This window comes from Anabas testudineus, chromosome 5, assembly GCF_900324465.2.
Source record: "Anabas testudineus chromosome 5, fAnaTes1.2, whole genome shotgun sequence".
Classification (NCBI taxonomy): domain Eukaryota; kingdom Metazoa; phylum Chordata; class Actinopteri; order Anabantiformes; family Anabantidae; genus Anabas; species Anabas testudineus.
In genome coordinates, this window is record NC_046614.1 from 20406066 (window position 1) to 20424548 (window position 18483).

The 18483-nt window shown below is 41.3% G+C and overlaps 1 protein-coding gene across 1 annotated transcript in view; it reads right to left on the reverse strand.

The window, feature by feature from the left end:
- Positions 1-18483, reverse strand: part of LOC113154573 (plexin-A2-like) — a 60787-nt gene that overhangs the window by 12495 nt on the left and 29809 nt on the right. Inside the window, exons 6-20 of the mRNA XM_026348853.1 lie at positions 16400-16523; positions 15376-15529; positions 14778-14874; positions 12218-12332; positions 10760-10960; positions 9915-10011; positions 9057-9256; positions 7271-7422; positions 6096-6213; positions 5835-5971; positions 5154-5321; positions 3971-4064; positions 1796-2035; positions 754-897; positions 83-317 (exon numbers count right to left, since the gene is read on the reverse strand). Of these exons, the coding sequence (XP_026204638.1) occupies positions 83-317; positions 754-897; positions 1796-2035; positions 3971-4064; positions 5154-5321; positions 5835-5971; positions 6096-6213; positions 7271-7422; positions 9057-9256; positions 9915-10011; positions 10760-10960; positions 12218-12332; positions 14778-14874; positions 15376-15529; positions 16400-16523 (2276 nt within the window). The remainder of the gene's footprint in view (positions 1-82; positions 318-753; positions 898-1795; positions 2036-3970; positions 4065-5153; positions 5322-5834; positions 5972-6095; positions 6214-7270; positions 7423-9056; positions 9257-9914; positions 10012-10759; positions 10961-12217; positions 12333-14777; positions 14875-15375; positions 15530-16399; positions 16524-18483) is intronic.

The window sequence follows — 18483 nt, forward strand, 5'->3', positions numbered from 1 at the left end:
GGCGCTGTAATGCAGCTACAAATAAGATGTCCTCATGGAGTGGGAGGTTTAATCAAAGAGATTTATAATCGGTCTCTCTCACCCTCTTTGCATTCCAGCGCGACTCTAGACTCCAGATTGTCCATCTGCATCTGCAGACGCTTCAGGGTGAGGTCGTTTTCGTGTGACTTCCGTCTGTAGGCCAGTAGGACTATAATGACGATGATGAGGAGCAGCCCTCCTCCAGCTGTGATGCTGAAGATAGCGGGAAGGGTTAGCAGGCTGTCTGACCGGATGTGAACTTCTCCTGGTGAGATGTGAAGTCCTCCCACTTGGACCTGGGTGGTAACGATGCAGCACAGGATTTAAAAACAATGTTGAAAAAAATCCAATAAAAGTCTGGGCATGAATTCAAAACACTATTTCTGAAGAATTTAACTGGCAAATACAATATGAGTTATGGATGAGTTTCCTCAACAGCTGCCTTTAATTAAAACAACTTTTAAATAACTGAGCTACCGCAGCTTTTTATAGCTCTTTACTCATTATTTGCTTGTCAATATGTCTGAGGGGGCACTGTCTGTAATTGGGAACCTACCGGACCATGAGTGACAGACAGTGACAGAAAGACAGCGACTAACTAAAAGCCTGTTGGTGACCCACAAACCCAGTGACGTAGAGACAAAACACTGACCCACATCCGAGCAGACAGTAAATCAGACGCACAAGACAGACAGAAGAACACTGGATAGGCAGAAAATACATTAGACTGACCAGGACTTTGTGCTGCCCGGTGAGGTTTGGTGGTTCACAGAGCAACTGAGTGTCAGACACAGTAAGAGAACAGGGTGTATCTCCAATCAGCACTGTGTAATTCAGCCTGGCTCCACCAGATGCAGATGGCACCAGGTTACGTCCCTGCAACATAGAGAGTCGATATATACTGAATGATTGCAGAAAACAACAGCATATTAAACAAAAACAAAGAGCTTTCAGTTCTTATATACTAAAAGCTAAACAGTTGATTGAGATCTTAACAAGCCAAGTTTTGGTCCAAAGCATTAGATGTGTTTTATTGTATTTGCATTATGTTGCCCAGTGGGCAAAACTGTCAATCAGATGTGCTTGCAATGCAAAGTTGCATGTATTTACACCTCTGGATTTTATTTCCTGTGGGTCATATCTGTCACCTTTTTACCTCCAGAAATTATTACCATGCAATTTTGATGCATTAATATAATTACTATAATTGACCATCTTTAAAAGCCAAGCAGCCAGTTTCTGTGGCACATTCTACACTGTGAGCCATATGACTGTGAATCGTATTTAGCAGGAAATCTGCTAAATAATTTTACCTAACAAAAGCAGATTGCTTCAGCATATAAACCAATGTGCTATGCTGCTTCTCCACAGCGAACAAAGCAAAGGATTTTAGTTCCTGGAAGGGCACATGGTGTAAAAGCGAAAAGTGAAAGGCAGATAAAAAAAGGCTATTCCAGAAACTAAAAAAAGGAGCCATGACCTCTTTTTGACAGGAAGTAAAGGAGTTCTCAGGGAATGTCATGTGAAATTTACTTTTAAGAAAAACACCACCAGCTCATGTTAGACAAACATGAGATGGAGGCTGCCAGTTGAGGTCTCACTTCTATTTGGATTCTTTTAAACATAAACATCATTTTTAAAATGAAGACTGACTGATGATGAAGGGACACAAGAATTCTCAAGAAGACTGAATAATACTGTATCCTATACTGTGCATAGTGTTAAATATTGGTTCTTCTTTCTATTCTAAAAAAAAAAAAGAAACCATAATTACCTTGAGTATGATGGGAGCTCCAGGTTTCTGCTCCAGAACACCTGATAGGCTGAGAGGCTCCAGGTAAGGGTTGGGGTAGTAGATGAAGCTTGTGTTATTGTATGTGAGCAAAGCCTGGACGTTGTTGAAGACGAAGCCAAACTCGTCCACGTGTTTAATCGTCTCCTGGTCCGAGGTGTACTCCGCCTTCAGAGACGGGGCGAAGCAGCTGATGGTGGTTGTGTTCATCACTTTGCACACCTGGAGAGGAGTCAGATGATTAAGTTAGGTCAGGTTATGTGCTGTGACGTCTATCTACAGTGTATTTACCGTAACACTGTACACAACTGTATTGTTATTAAATATTCTACAGTGATGTTGCAGCTCTAGTTTCATACAAACCACCTATATCGGTAGATATAATTATATTTGGTCCTTATGGTCTCTTTAGTGTTAACGTACATAACGGGAGACTAACTATGCGCCTGACTGTTATTCATTAGCTGTCATTTGGAGCTTATTACCTCCTCCCATCCATCAAAGTTCACCTGCCTGCTCTTGTGGTTTTGGTCTTACCTGTCTGTACGTGTATGTCAGCTGCTTTGTCACTACAAATGCTATTTTCAATTGCAGTACTGTCACCTAAGACAGATTCACAGACCTTAGTAATGTGTTAAAAGGGATTTGTTTAAAAACCACATAGCAACAAGAGTCTGGTGTTTCAAATGAAGCCAATCACTTACCCCCTTGATGTGGTCAACACCAGATTCCTAAAGTGCGTCTTTGTCACCACGGTTATTAGGTTTTGGTACTTTATAAAGCTCTTGGCACTTGGCATTTCGGCATATGTTTTGTTGTGGGGTTCTTCAAACCGATGCCTTAAATTCCACCGGCTCCAGGCCACTTTCTAAGCATCAGTTTTATCCAAGGTTTCATAGATGCCTGTTTCAAGTCAATTAACTGCTTTAGTGATTCAAAACATTTTTAAGCAATTCCAGTTATGTTTTCGAGATACGTGCGATAAAGAGACTGCCCTCATTAAATTTACCAGTGACCCTCCTTTAGCAGCTGATTTGGGTGAAAGTTCAGCCTTAATCCCTTAAGATCTCAGTGCTGCCAGTGACACTGTGGTACATGTAGTTTTAATTGACTGGCTCAGATACTGGGCTGGCGTCATTAACACACCATTTAATTGGCTCAGGGCCTACCCCTCACAAAAAACCCTCTTCTGCACCACATTATAGTTAAATTGCCAGATTTTGAGCATCCTCAACTCGGATTAATTTCACGTTCATGTTTCTACCTGTTATCTGTTAAACACAGTGATTCTTTGCACTGCAGACCTCACCTCACCTTCGGTTTACAGTCGATGCCTTTAAGCTTTTATATTTTTGTGATTTTTCATCTTTTAACTGCCTTTTTGGAATTGAGTTTTGAGATCATATTGATCTCTTTCAATGTCAAGCCAAAAGTTTTCTCCAGTTCCAACACCCCTACAGCAAGGTGAAGTCTTAAAAGTCAAAAACTCTGGGCTAAAGGTGACTGGACTTTAGCCATCGGGGCCCCAACGCTTTAAAACAATCAATCACTCTGAAGTGACCTGCCTGAGGAGCACGGGCAAGCGGAATCAGCACCATAAATCACCTCCCAAAACTGAGTTGTTTTTTTTTTTTAAGTCTCATTTTGGAATGAACCACTTGTCTGCACCCTCTTTCTAACCTCTTTTGTTTATGAATGGCTTCATGTTTACAACCACAGCAACAATGACATTTTAAAAGACACTTCCTTAAAGGTTGTGCTGTTGTATTTCGAGCTACTGCTTCTCGTTTTACTTTCCATGCTGCAGGCTGTTTGGTGTAGAGTGCGTATTTTAGGATATTGCCCATTTTATGACTTTGTTCACACTACATGTGTGTAGTTACAGAGTAAAGAAAACAGACATTAAACCAATCAACCATATATAGTCTTGTATGGATTAGTTTGTGTAAATGCTTTAGCCTGGATTCAAAATGCATTACAGCACAGATCAGTATGTTAAAATAAAAACTAGTATGTTGACCACAACACTAAATCGACCCTGTTATAATACTAGCTAACAGTCAATATAGAACCACTCTATTGTGCCGTTTTCTATCAGCTCAAGTGAGCAACATCAATAAAGGCTGAGTGCAGTATATTAGCAGTTGTCACACTCACATTGACAGATTCGTGGCCGGCATATTTGACTCTGACCCGCGGCTCCTGAACTACATCCAGGTTGGTTCCAGTCACTGTCAGGGTGGTGTGTCCACTGTTTGGAGGAAAGAAAGTGGATGATGAGACCTATTTGTGAAACACACATACACTACATACAGTATGCACAAACAAGTGCTCGACACCCAAAGTAGCTTAGATACAAATGTAAACTGTCATAAGAGTGAAGACTGCACATGGAAAAATCTTTATGACGCCTTTTTGACCCAGCTTGCTATTTGTTATTGGGCAGAAGAGCCAGATCAAACGGCAAACCAGCTGGCTGCTATTTTATATTCATCCATGACTGTGAGACTGGCATAGCATGAATAAAGGTGCTTGTTGTTTACATATCTGTGCTAGATATGATTAAAATAAACAACACTCTCTAATCTTTGCATAACCTGAGCTGCAGTGTGAGCATAGAAAACAGCAGAGTGAACTGGGAAGCAGTAGAGGAGAGAATACAAGAGAGAAATGAGGAAAAATGGTTTAAAAAAAAAAAAAAACTGGCCGGGCTAGTCAGCCTGACAGAGCGCCAGTCCTTCTCTTCTCACACTTCAAAGGCTACCTGAGCTTGTAGGGCCACATAGTGGGACTGTACATTCATGATGAGGGCTCTTGATTGCAGCTCCACAAAGCTCCTCCTGTCACTAGGCTGAGGGCCAGGGTGTCTCTCTGAAGTCTAATCTGCAGGGACGTAGTGCTGGGTAATCCCACCCGAACCCAAATTAAGTGCCGTCTTTTATTTAGTGGAAAACAGGTAATAAATCTTTCAGGTGTGATAGAGATATTTATGCAACAAAGTCACTTTCATCATAATATTAGCAGCATCCTACTCATTCGTGAAGAGTACTGACGTACTGAGTTTGATTATTTTAGTGTGTTTATATAAAAATCCAAATCCTCCAAACTCCAACCCGTAACTGACGTCTCCCTCTGTCTATTTTTGTTATTGCTTGAGCACATTGTTATTTAACTGTGCACGTCACCTTGCTGTGAACACAGATTAGCTATCATTTAACAATCTTGTTGGAAAACAGAACATGACACTGTTATTCACATTCTGTGAGTAAGCAGTGTTCACAAATGCACAAGAAATGCAACCTGCATTCTGTATATGCTGTATGCAGTGATTTTCTATTACCTGGTAATGCTCCACAGGGGTTCAATGCCCTGGATTGTAGGGTCTTCTATGTACTCAAAGGCCAGACTCCCAGGGACTTTGGCCCGATCGACAGTCAAACTGACTTGCACTGTTCCCGCTCCTGTCACAGATGGTGCAGAGAAGCACACAATCTCCGACATGGTCCTCCTGGTGGGAGCACCAAAAGAGGGATTTATTCATGACTTTGATTGTGACTGCCCACTTGCTACCGCAGTAGCAAATTCCTGACGTCATGCAGTTTTACTGTATGAGCCATGCACATAACCATGAGAGGAGAGGATTCATTATAGTCTGTCCCATCTCCTTAGACACATTAGGGATGGAACACTGTAATTAGAGGGTGCTCTAGCTAATGGCTTCCTCTCCTCACCCTCCTGACTCCTACCATGTGAGGCATTTTGAACTTTAAATAGATATCTATAAATACACAGAGAACAATATCTACCACTGTGTCTTTCAGCACCTTCTCACAAATCATTATTAAGACTTTCATTTAGCACATAATTGTATCTAGAGTGCTTTAAATAGAGCAATCATTTACTATACTACATTTTATAGAGATTAGGAGGGGGGGGTGGGGATCTTGAGAGGTACTCTCACTTAAATGACTGTGTCTGGAGTTAAGATAGCATCAGTAGGTTATGTTATCATCAGCCTCACCTGTACAGCTCACAGGTCTGATTACCAAAGTATACATTCACAGTGCTGCCTGCACCCAGGTTCTCTCCGGCAATGGTGACCTTGGTGCCCCCAGACTCAGGTCCTCTGCCAGGAGTTAGCGCCTGCATCGAAGGGATCTGTGGAGAACTAAAATGCATTAATGTTGTCCTATTCTGAAAAGCCCTGTTATATCAACATCAGCTGATTATACTGTACTTCTACAAAATGCACAAATTAAGTGTGTTATAGTGTCAGAATTACCACAAAGGAGTAAAGCTGAGAGGACTGTGCACGTAGTTCTGGTCTACATTCGCCAACACAGAGCTTAACTGGACCTGGAGCACTTGCTTTAGGTGCAGCAGCCATCTCGCACACAACCCTGTAGAGACAAGACACGCGTTCATGAATATAGGTGTACAAAAACACAAAGATCTTCTTGCATACAAGTAATAACACCAAACAGACACACACACACATAAACAGCAGAATCGCTGTGCTGAATCACATTTCTTATGAATTGCACTGTGGGGAAATGGCATTTGCTGGCCAGCGTGATTGAGGCAGACATTCATAGAAGTTGTGGGTCAATACAGAAGGCCATCTTTCTTACTAATGGGAAACCTATAACAGCAATATAACTCAAATGATAAACTACACCCCTCCCCATCTCCAGCAAGATTGCCACCCACCATTACCTCCGGTTGCCATGACAACGTAGGGGTTTCTTCAATAAATCAGTATTGCCTGTCAGGTCAATAAGATAAAGTGCACCATGAATAAGTCATTATAGCAACTGACCTCATGCTAAAATTAATGCTTGTAACAGCTGTAATGCCATGTTTTAAAGCACTGTGTGCCAAATAAATGGTCCTGCCTAACACACTGCTCTGCACAAGAAACTGTTCCCCGATACAATAAGAGCACCCAGTGAATCGTCCCTGCCCAACCCTTCTGTTCATACATCACAAGAGTTTTCAAATTATCTGCTGGCATGTTCTATTCTTTTTTTTTTTTTTTTTTTTATAAGGATATAAATAAAGTCCCAGCAGCCTGAGCCCAATCACATTACATGGCTGTGAGAGAAACACATGGCTAACAGATTGTCCCTCCAGTCAGCGACATGCAGCGCATTTCAATTACAGCTGTGCCGACAGCCTCATAACGAAAACGACACAAAGACTGTCTCTTCCTTTGGCTCTGATTGCACCAGAGCAATGCAAAGCCCCCCACGCAATCCTACAACCTGATGAGCCATCACTAGGCTCCAGCTTATTCACAGACTGTGCTCGTGTCTGAGGAAAAATAGTATGAATGAGAAGGAAATATGGCATGTGTTTATATTCCTGTGCTTGTGTATACATTTGCACAGTATGCCTCTGTACAGTACAGTATGACACCATGCATCTCTGAGCAAGGGAAGGGGAGGAGTGTCTTACTGTTCTGCAGTGATGTATCCCTCCTCCTTTGGGGTGCACTGCACTCCTGCCACCTCCACGTTGTCCTGCAGCTCTGAGAAGGAAAGACCCAGGTTCAAGCCCTGGATGGTGACCAGGGTGCCCCCCTCCAGAGGCCCTGCGACTGGGCTCACCTACGTAGGGGAGAAGAAAGAACTGAAACTAAGGTGATGTGTGACTTCATGTATTATGGTTCCCATAGTATCAGCTTGTCAGTTTTTTCCACAACGTTATGATTGTAATTCCTTAATTAACTTACTATGTTATCTACATACCAGACTTTTTATTTCATTGTATGTCAAATATTATAAGTCTATTCTGATAGAGGAAGAATAAAGTGTTAAAGAGGCTTTAACTTCAAAATAATGTAAGTAGTTATTGTTTTAACAGAGAGCTACATGGATTAAACAGTTTTCTAGTTCTGTCCAACCCAAGAGAATCATTGAATCATTAGCTCTTGTAAAGTCCTGGTTCAAAATATGTTTGAAGATTAAGTGTACTGACAAAAATCCTGTTTTGACTGTTCAGACAGACTGTATCTACTGCTGCAGTCAGTTTTGTTTTTGGCCCTCTAAAATCTTAGGAACAACATACATAGTTCAACTCGGACTTACTTCCTAACTTTGATTGCTTTACAGTCCCAATTTTTTTATTCATTTAGGAGTCGGAGAAGTAATTCAAACAAACTTTAAAGAATAATGCAATGAATAACAAAGCCTAGAGAAACCTATTCACATTCCCTTCCTGTGTAAAGTTAAGCATCCCAGCTGGACACCTTTGGCAGGGCAGAACAGGGGCAATGCTGGAGCAACACTGCCTCCACTCCTGAGCAGCACTTGGTAGTTGATTCATTCTGCTGCAGCTCCTTCAGAAACACTAATAATGTGACAGGGACTTCAAAGGCTAGCGGCTCTTTGAAGTGGGAGAGCCTTGCATCTCTGTGCCTGACCCACTGTGCCTCATTCAAGAGAATGAACAGGAGTTTGTGACATAAAAGATCCATCACCACTTTCTAAACAGGCTGAATTCGTTTAGCTGTCAAACACTTAAGATATTCAGCCGTCGAGGACAAAAATGTGAGATAGTCGCAAGTAAACAGGCACTTGCATGGGAAACTGGAAAGCGGGCAAAGACTTAGCGTTTGTTGTTGATATTCACAGACTACCTGTAAAAGGTGTACTGGCATTCAGTTCCCTGTACAGTAAAGGGTGTAGATGGATGGATAGCTGGGAAATAGACATTTGACTGGACATTTATGAGCAATGCACTTGTGTTCAAAGCCTTTACACTCTGCATGTTATGTAAGTAATAACATGAATTCTGTGCCCATGTTGAACAAACTATTGATAATCTTCATATTTTATTAATAATGCATTTGAGTCAATGAGTAACAAAACAGCACTTTGCTGCAGCTGCAACTTCCACCTTCAAATTCAGAAGAACTTACTGCAGTATCATAATTTATGACTCTTTTACCAACTCTTTCAGCTTTTTTACCCAGTCCAGAGTAAGTTTTATTATGATTTTGTTGAAATGCTGTGGGAGAAAATAATGGTACAGAGGCAGCCTCCACATTGAAGCTCTGCTGTTCTAATTAGGATGACAGCTAAGACTGATGGCAGCGTATGTCTCTCCCCACTCGAGAAAGTGCTTATCCTTAATTCCTTTCTAACAACGTGACTAAAGAAACTCTTGTGTTTGTATAATTAAATACACTATATGTTAAAACTTACTGACAGACTGGGCAACAGCCAAACAAACAACTAACCTCAGTAATGCGTGGGTTGGTGCACTTGACATTCCTGGCAGAGAGGTCCAGCCAGCGGCTCGCATAGGGGGAGATTGGAGGACAGTGCTGCTTCATGGTGCATTTGCCCTCACCGCTGCACCAGCCACACTGGAACTTCCTCTCTGCCCGCAGACACATGCCACAGCTGTCCCTCTGGGCACTGCACTTGTAGAGGTGCACTAGAACATAACACATTGACAGTCTGAGTTGTTATAATAAGTAAGTTTACATACCAATATGGATGTTTTTATAAAAAGGTATAAGATGCCACTCTTCAATCTAAACATTTACATTCACCTCCATAAATAGCTACTGTAGCTTCTTCCATAGGCAATCACCATGTGAATTCAATAATATTCATAAAACACAGCTAAAAAAGTATTTAAAACCAAAGATAAGTAATCCAATAAACCTTTTTGTGAAGTCTGTCTCTTACACCCCCTCTCCTGTAAATAACTTACAGTATATTTATCTCCACATAAAGTAGCTTATTTAAATTATGACGGGGCTTGTTAAGATTCATGGCTGTCACTGTGAATATCCTTGACTACAGGGATGTATTTAATGTCCAGTGTACAATGGCAACTGACAAATACCTTTTCTTGCATGATGAATAAAAGGAAACTAAGCACAGCCCTGAGAGCCAAACTTAACAAACATGAAGGTTTACCCTTCACCTTCCAGGCCCCCAGGTGACTGGATGACACTCCCTGCTATTGTGAATTTTCACTCAAGGCCCTTTTGGGAGTCTTGAAGTGCTCTCTATGACCCATCTTTCCACTGTGAATTGAGTGCACTACACTTCTCTGACATAGTAGTGATGGATGGCAGAGGCACCTTTAATCTTCTCTGGATTGTCGATGATGAAATTGCCGTTCCATACTATGGAGAGGTCCACTGCCAGGTCACTGATCTTCACACCCTCATACATGTACTGAAAAGCAGAAACAGAGAGTGAGGGGGAGTGCAGAAAGTGCATACGGGGAGAGAGAAAGTCAAAGATAGACTAGGGATAGAAAGGGATAGAGTTAACAAAGATACAGAGAAAAGCAGAGTGGGGGGAAATGAGAGGATGAAAGGGCGAGCAGGGAGACGAGGCTTTTAACCATCTGTCATTTCTGCCATGGCTGTCTGCTCCTCTCCTATTTGACATGTAGGGATGCAAACCCTGGCTGGGGTGGCCGATCATCCACATCTGAAGGAAATGGCCTTTTCATTCATTGTCACAGAGCAGCAAGGTATGCTTTGCATTGAAATGTATCCTGTCATTTGCATTGTGCAAAAAAGGAAATCACAAAAAATGTCCTGTATTCATCCCAAACCTGTGACTTTTTGTTGAGATTACATTCACGCTCTATGAACACCCAGCTATTAGTCTGACAAATCATCTTACCAGACAAAGTTGTATTAAAGTCATGGTTTACATCCTTTCAACTTTAAACATAATGTTTAATGTCTGCTTTATACATATTCTTCCTTTCCTTCCTTCCTACCCTGTCACTCTCCTCCTTTCTGTCACATGCTTTGCACTTTCCTCATCACTTTCTCTTTCCTTCTCAGTATGCCCAACACCTCAGGCGGTATTCAATGATGTACCCTATGTACCTTGCCTACACAGCATCCAAGCTGTCTGCCTCATTTGACAGCTGTGAGACTCACACTGGGAGTGTTTGAGGTCATACCGAGCTGTTCTGGCACTGCACGCTGGTGCTGTTGAAGCGTAGTGCTGTGACACGGTGGCTGACACCCTGCACATGCACCACACACTCGTAACCCCGCTGGCCCGACTGTGGCTGGGGAAGGTTTCGGGCCTTCAGGGTGATGGGTCGGACCTCGCCGGCCGGAATGAGAATTTCCCCTGAGTGAAGGAGCTGAGGACAGTCCTTTAAAAACAACATACAAACACACATTGTTCTATTGACAGCAACAGACTGTTCATTTTTCACATTAGCTACACCTCAACAGTCACCATAAATAAAACATACTGTTACTATTATTAACTGTACATGAGTAGTTCTCTCTCTGATGATTAACATACAGTATGTTTGGATATAACTATGAACTAATGTATCTATGTAGATTATCTTCTGACATCTGAATACTCTATGTGTCTATCTGTGGAATTTAATTCACATAATACATATAAATACCTCAGATAATCATGAAACACTAATGTAACACAGATTTTTAGAGCAAATAAATAGCTTTGCATTCATCTACTGCAGGTTACACTCTTTCCAACAGGCTGTCTTAGTATGTAAGACTAAGACTGACTCATAATAATTTCTCTCTGTATATACAGTATTTATATATGCCAGCAGTGCTACTCTAGGAATAATAATGACAGCCTCTGAGTCAATGTGATCTAGACCGAAACACCAGAACTATTGGATGAACAGTGGTGGAAAGTAACTAAGTACAATGGTACATTTAAGTACCATCCTTCAGTATGGTACCTAATTGTCTGCTACTTCTTATTACACTAAATGTGATATAACTGTATGACTTTATTGATCCCCAGTGTGAAACTGTAAAACTGCTCAGCAAGATACAGCATAAAGTAATTAAGGAATAATTATTCTTATATTAAAAACATTGATCATCAAATCGCATATGAAGTCATTTAACCATTGTTATCAATAATATAATATTAATGTAAGTGTAATTGTTGTGAATTCTGCCTAATGTGCACTTAAAGTACTTTAAGCCTTTCATAAGGCAGTTTTTTTGTATTTTTAATTTAGTACTATTTTGAATAGAGGACTTTCACCTGTAACAGTATTTTAGCACTGTGATATTTCAACTTTTACTCCAGTGCCACCATGAGGTCAACATTTAAATTTGTGATGTGACTTAACATTAACTAATTCCTGGTTGCATTGTGTTTTGGGTTTATTCAGACATGTTTCCATGCTAACGTGCTAATCTAAGATGTTAAAGTGTTAATGTCATTATACCTCCGTCATGCTGACCCTTCGGCAGGTTCATTATTCGTAGTGGGGCTATATTTTATATTGAAATCATGTATTGTGTCTTTGATATAAAAATGTGACATCGAAACTAACAAATGATGGTCCTGAGAGCTTGACACTAATCAGCTAACAAAACTGTAACTCAGCAGTGTCTGTATGTTAATGTACCTCTGAGGCGTTGACTCTGCCCTCCTGGAAAGAACAGCTGCTTGGGTCGTGGGTGCACAGGTTGCGATATTTACACCAGTGGCAGAGGAAAGTGCTGTTTACGCAAGACAGACATCTGCAGGATGAGATGAACACATTACCACACACTGAGCCAGCAAAGAGTTGGTAGCACCTCTTTAACATTGAGATGCACTGCATTTACACAGTATGTAATTTGTTAAAGTTTAATCCCTCTTTACTTTCAACCCATCATCTTCCTCTCCTGGGTGAAGAGGATTGAAAAGGGGAGACTGACAAAGGATTATAGCTTTTTGCTGAATTTATCAGCCTGTTTCATGGAAAGATCAGATTGACATGTTTCTGTGCAGACAGCATGGATGTTAGTTCTATGTAGTCGATTACAATAACTGACCTTGAGCATGAGGTCCTGGCAGGGGAGTAACTATTCAAGTGTTATTGTCACTTGAATAACTCTACTCTTTATATATGTAATAGTGTTATCTAACATGGACTTACAGTGTCCTTGTTAGATGTGGAGCTTTTCGTTTTACAATTCACTCAGGGTTTCTGATTCTTTACTGTAATGAAAGCAGGATTACATAAAAATCAGTAATGAAAGTCACAACTGAATATTTGATAGGTAGAATTGTGCAACACGTTTGGCTGTGATTCGGCTCACTGCAGCCAGTGGTCAGCTGCAGATTAAAGACGAGCTAAAACAACCACGTTAGGCTGGATTTAATCATATTTTGGTCAATAAACAAAGGATTGGTTATAACTTTAGGATGAGAACTGAAAGATGAAGAGATGAGGGAATAGAGATTTTTGTTGGTACACAGCTGCTGATATACCAAACAGAGCAATTGGAGAGTTGAAAATTGAACATGTCCTATTTTCCAGGCGGGGCATGGACTTTGCCCTGTATAACAGAGGTGCACCGCTGTGCAGAAAACAGAGTAATGAACTATCAGAGTTTGTCCCCCTGAATGTGGACATGCAATAAAATGAAACTATTAAACCAGCTGAAACACTCCTAAGACTGCAGCTCATAGCAAGACACACGTGCTGATAAATGTAGTGCAGCAGCTTTAAATGTTGGTATTAATTAGCTGGTCAGTAGCCAGTGTGGACATAAATGTGTGTGTGACTAGAAATTTTAGGGGGCTGGGTATTAATAGCACTGGACTAGCAGGGTGCTACAAACACTGGATAATTAATTATGGAGGGTGATGTGGTGCTGAGGTGATAGAGGTGGGGGAGGTGGTGGAGCTGGGTTAGGAGTGTGTTTGGTCAGAAATATTAATCACAGGAGTTCACAGGGTCACACTGCTGCTAATGGAGGCCATATTGGTGTGGGGCAGATGTGATGAGCTCCCAACTGTTTCTCTGTAATGGCTTAATGTGGTTATATTGGGGCATACATGTCGCAGTCAGGGAGCATTTTGAATAGAAGGCATTTGTATCCACTGTAGGCTAATTTCCTGGGTTTGGCTATGAATTCGCCATCAATCAAATGCTCCCTCCTAGAGTGAACTTATTATATATCCCTGAATCCAGCTTTTGTGCATTGATAGTTCAGTATATTTCAAGGCACAGTTCAATGCTAGTGAAGTGTGTATGTTAGGTTGTCAGTTTAAATACTAACCATACCTAAAGACAAAAGGAAGAATGTTCCTTTTATTCACAATTGTTACTGTAAAGTGAACAGAAAAGTAAAATGTTTCATTTGTCTTCTTCTGAGCTTTGTTATCTTCCTTATGATGCTGTGATGCTGATTTGCAGACTTCTTATATATCAACAAATGCAGCTAATCGGCATTCATCCCAACAGTATCCACAGTCTAATTGTTATTCAGTTAGAAACACTCCTGTCATAGTTTACTGTTACAGTAAACACTGTTGACATTAGCATAATGGCTCAAATTCAAAACAGCTTCCCTGCCCAGTTAGGAAGCGACTATTGGCACGATAAAACTGATGAGCATTTAAATAAAGTCCTCTTTAATTTACATTATTTTATCTGCCCTCAAGGCACCAGAGCAAGGCTTCAAATCTGAACTGTCTTATACAGTATCTGACAACAAACACAATTCTCTGGCAAGGCTCCTTGGGAGAAAGTTGAGTCAAAAAGGGGGTGTGCGAGTCTAATGCTTATCTATTTAGAGGTCCTAGGAGACTGCTGGCCTACAGCAAGGCAAACTGGTGAAAATGCTCAATATGTATAGAGTAAAAACAGCATACATGCTCTGCAGAAAGTGTAGCGTCTATTAACTGACAGAAAAACTGTGTTTAGTTGTATCTAAAGCTGTGAGCAGTGAGCTCACAAACTGCCAGTCGGAGCAGACTTGAAACAAACAGGCCATGGCAAATGCATCATGTTGATTCAAATGAAATCTGACAGATAGACTGAACTCACAGGTTATCTAACAGCCTGATCTTAAGTGGGGCTGTGAGCATCAGTACATCATTGCCCTAAATTAAGTTGTGCTCTTCTATCTATTGAACAAATCAGAAGTGGATGGGTGGGTTGGGGGTGGACTGACATTAGCAGATGGACTCACGTTTGATGGGTGCTGCAGTTGTAGAACTTCACCTCTGTGCTGGCGACCATTTGACCTGTTTCCTTTGAGTTCAGACGAAGCTCTACGCCAGCCCAGTCTGACAAAGAGAGAGTGAGAGAGGGGGACACGGGAAGCATAATAAGTGAAATGAGGGAGAGAGAGAGAGAAGGAATGAAAAAATATGAGCGTGTGACAGCCCAGCATGAAAAGCAAGTAAGACAGAGAGCGACAGAAAAGGATTGGTGGAAGAATGAAAACAATGAGCAAAAAGAGGAGGTCAAAATGAGAAAAAATATTAATACTTTTATCACACTTCTGTAAAGAGCCACCTGGTGCCTGTGTCTCCGCAAGGGCATATTGCTGTTGTCTTGAGAAAACCTTCAGTCAGAAACTTCAATTGAAGGATTACTGTGTATGCTCAGAGGAAATTCTACAGCTCTTATCAGACTCTTTGGATAAACAAAAACAAAAATGCAAGGTGGACAATTGGAAATATGTTTTTTTAACATATGCAATGTCGATGTTTAGAGTTCTTCTCTTGACACTTGCATCCTAAAAAATTTAGTTGTTTGTTTCGGGACCTGATATCTCAGCTCACCTTGTCCCTCTGGTATTTGAGGCACCTCCTTCCCAGCTGGGGACAGACACATTACCCTGTTCCCTTTCACGTGACCCTCCACTTGGGCCTGCTGACCAAACGAGCAGGTGATGCCAGCAGAAAGGTCTGGAACATTATTCACTTCCAGCAGAAGCTAAAAGCAAACAGAGGGAGAAGATTTAATGGACCGAATTTGAGACTGGTGCATGGTGCAGAATGTCACCTTGCATTAATCATCAGTTAATCGTTTGATTAAGACCATGGTTTGACATCTGTTCATTGGTTTTCTGGCTGTGAGTAGGATGAGTAGTCTGATGCCGCTGTCATACTGTATATGTCCATAAAATGTGAAGCTACAGCCAACTGATGATTAGCTTAGCTTAGCACAAAGGCTGGATAGAGGGGAAACAGCTGGCATGGCTCTGCCCAGCAACGGCAAAATCTGCTATCTGCAGCTTCAGTGGAGCTGGCGGGCATGTTTTGTTGCAATTAGACATAGCCAAGCAAGTTGTTTCCCCCCAGTTTTTGTAAAGCGAACCGTCTCCTGGCTCCAGCTTCATATTTAACATGTTAATAAATTAAAATGTTTTTTCTCAAAATGTCAAACTGTTCTCTTAAGATAATGTTCCTCAGCTCCTACTGTACCTGACTCCTCTGTGGTCTTGGCTAGTGTACAAAAACAGACGAATTAAGCTTTTAGGAAATGTAATTAACCTTTTGGCAGATGCATCAGAGATGCAGACAGTGTAGCACATTGCTACAAAAACAACTCCCACCTAATTTGTTCTTCACATTTGTCTCCCATCCCCCACTACATGTACTTAAAACTCAAATAGAGTTGATGCCATACAGGAACAATCTCCCCCTTCCCCCAATCTATCACAAAACTAATCTTCTCCCCCAGGCTATACAGTACCGACTGCACATGTGGCGGTGCAAGGCTACTCATAGTGATTGCTCATGAACACTGGCGTTGTGAGTGACGTGACAGTGCAGTGATTGGTGGAATGATAAGCAGACTCACAGGGACACTGTGTGCTGATACAGCAATGCTGTCAGGGTGAGCGATAACCTTCACACAGCGGTCAATGTCAGTGGCAAAACGGAAGGTCTCCTCCGCCCTGTGACACCGATCCCTCCTTGAGCACCTGTGGAGCGACAGGAACTCAAAATTAAACATGTATAAAACAGTACGGCTGATTGCCATAATATTTTGTTCCATTTTATAATGTCCACAACAAACTGTAACACTAATGGCATTCTCATCACTCTACGTTACTTAGTGCTAATTAAAAAGTGGTGACTATAATAAACATTACACCTGCTAAAGATGTTAACAAAGTCAATGTGAAAATGTTGCCTGCTGACAATAGCCGACTTTTTGTGCTTGTGTAAAATAGTCTTACAGTTACATTTGTCCATAAATAGTCAGTAGTGCAAGAGAAGACTGTGTTTGAAGATTGAAGTGAAATAACTGGTCGAAGATGGAATCATATTATGAAGCATGGACTAATGTATCTCAAATCTCATTTTTTATGAGCGTCTAATCTTAGTTGGATTAGAAGCTTTACTTTTTTTTTTTTTTTTCAACTTTGCTTTTCTGCAGAGCAAATAACACTGAGTGAAACAGTATCTTTAACTCCTCGATCCTAACAGGCAATTAAAACTAAGAAGTGAACGGGTCAGCAGCATCGTGTGACCTAAGAATAATCTTACAAGTGCAAGTAAGAGAAGAGAGGTGGAAGTAAGTGCGGTTGTTATGGCTCAGGGTAGACAGGATTATTTAACTTTCAGCAATTTGCCTAGTTCTAGAAATGGGGTTTGTTGTTGAGTTGTGTTTGATGCCGGTTTCTTCAAAAGAGGCAATATATGAGTTTTCTCTGTGCAAGCTCGGGGAGTAACAGACAGTCTGTTCTTCAATATAAACACTGCATTATAAAGAACAAGAGTCTCTCAGCTGTAGAGTTAAAGCTTAATAGCAAACTCAGAGAGCATTCTGGCTGTACACCATTATCTCTTTCTTTTTAAATGTGTAATGTCCACAGCGAGGGGAGACAGTACTTAATACACTCTCAGATATTGCTGAGGGGGTGGCACCTCGTGAGAGAGCTCAAAGAGTACCGAGGCCTCTGCTGTAATTACAACGGAATATAAAGTCAGAATGGAAACGCAGAGACAGATGTTGCAGGCTGGGCTCCTTGAGGCGCACCAGAGCCACAGGAGTAGATAGTCACCTTCTGACCGCTCATCAGCTGAAGTGCCTCCAAAAAAAGATGCCTTTTATCTCAGGCTGTCTTTCATTGCCTTTTATTTTTCCTCTTTTATTCACCGTGTTTTGTCTGATGGAGCCATTTGTTCTCTTTTTTCCTTCAGGCTTTTTACATGTTCAGCTACACACACCCCTCCCCACACGCACTTTGTCAGATAGGTGCTTTGGTGCACCGTGGTAGGGGTGGGAAAGTGAGATCCTGAAAGCGGTCTACATGACACTCTGTGAGAGTTATTCAGAGGGTAGAAAAAGACCCCAATCTGGATTTAATAGACAGAAAAATAAAGTAGCCTCATTCCACAGTGTGAGGGATCATGATTCACTTTGGATTACTTGAGGAAACGGCAGCATCTATTAACTGATAAGTGTGAGGCATTACTTTAAATAAATAGCATAATGAGACTTGCAGACAAAGTCAGCACTCAAGAAAAAAAGGAAAAAACAACCACTTAATGAGATAATTTAGATTAAAACCAAATTCTTCTTTTTCTAACACACAGAGCGCGCTGCAATTTAAATAATTTTGATCATCATCAGGATATTGCTCTCTGAAATGCAGACGTCATATGATGAGACAAGCGTAAATCCCTGGCTGAGGTCAGCTTCAGACACAGCGGCTGGTTCAGAAACACAGGGTTTTAATCTCCTGAATTCCCTTTGCTCCATATCGAGGTATTATGCAAGTTAACCTGGGGGTCAGATAATTAAGATGGAAGAGATAAGCCTGCCCCGCCAGGTCCAAAATGTTCCCTGGGTACGTAGAGGTCCAGTTTGTACAAGCGCTGCAACTGCAAGGCTAATCCCTCCCTCCTCCATTAACACCAGTCTGTCCCCCTGCC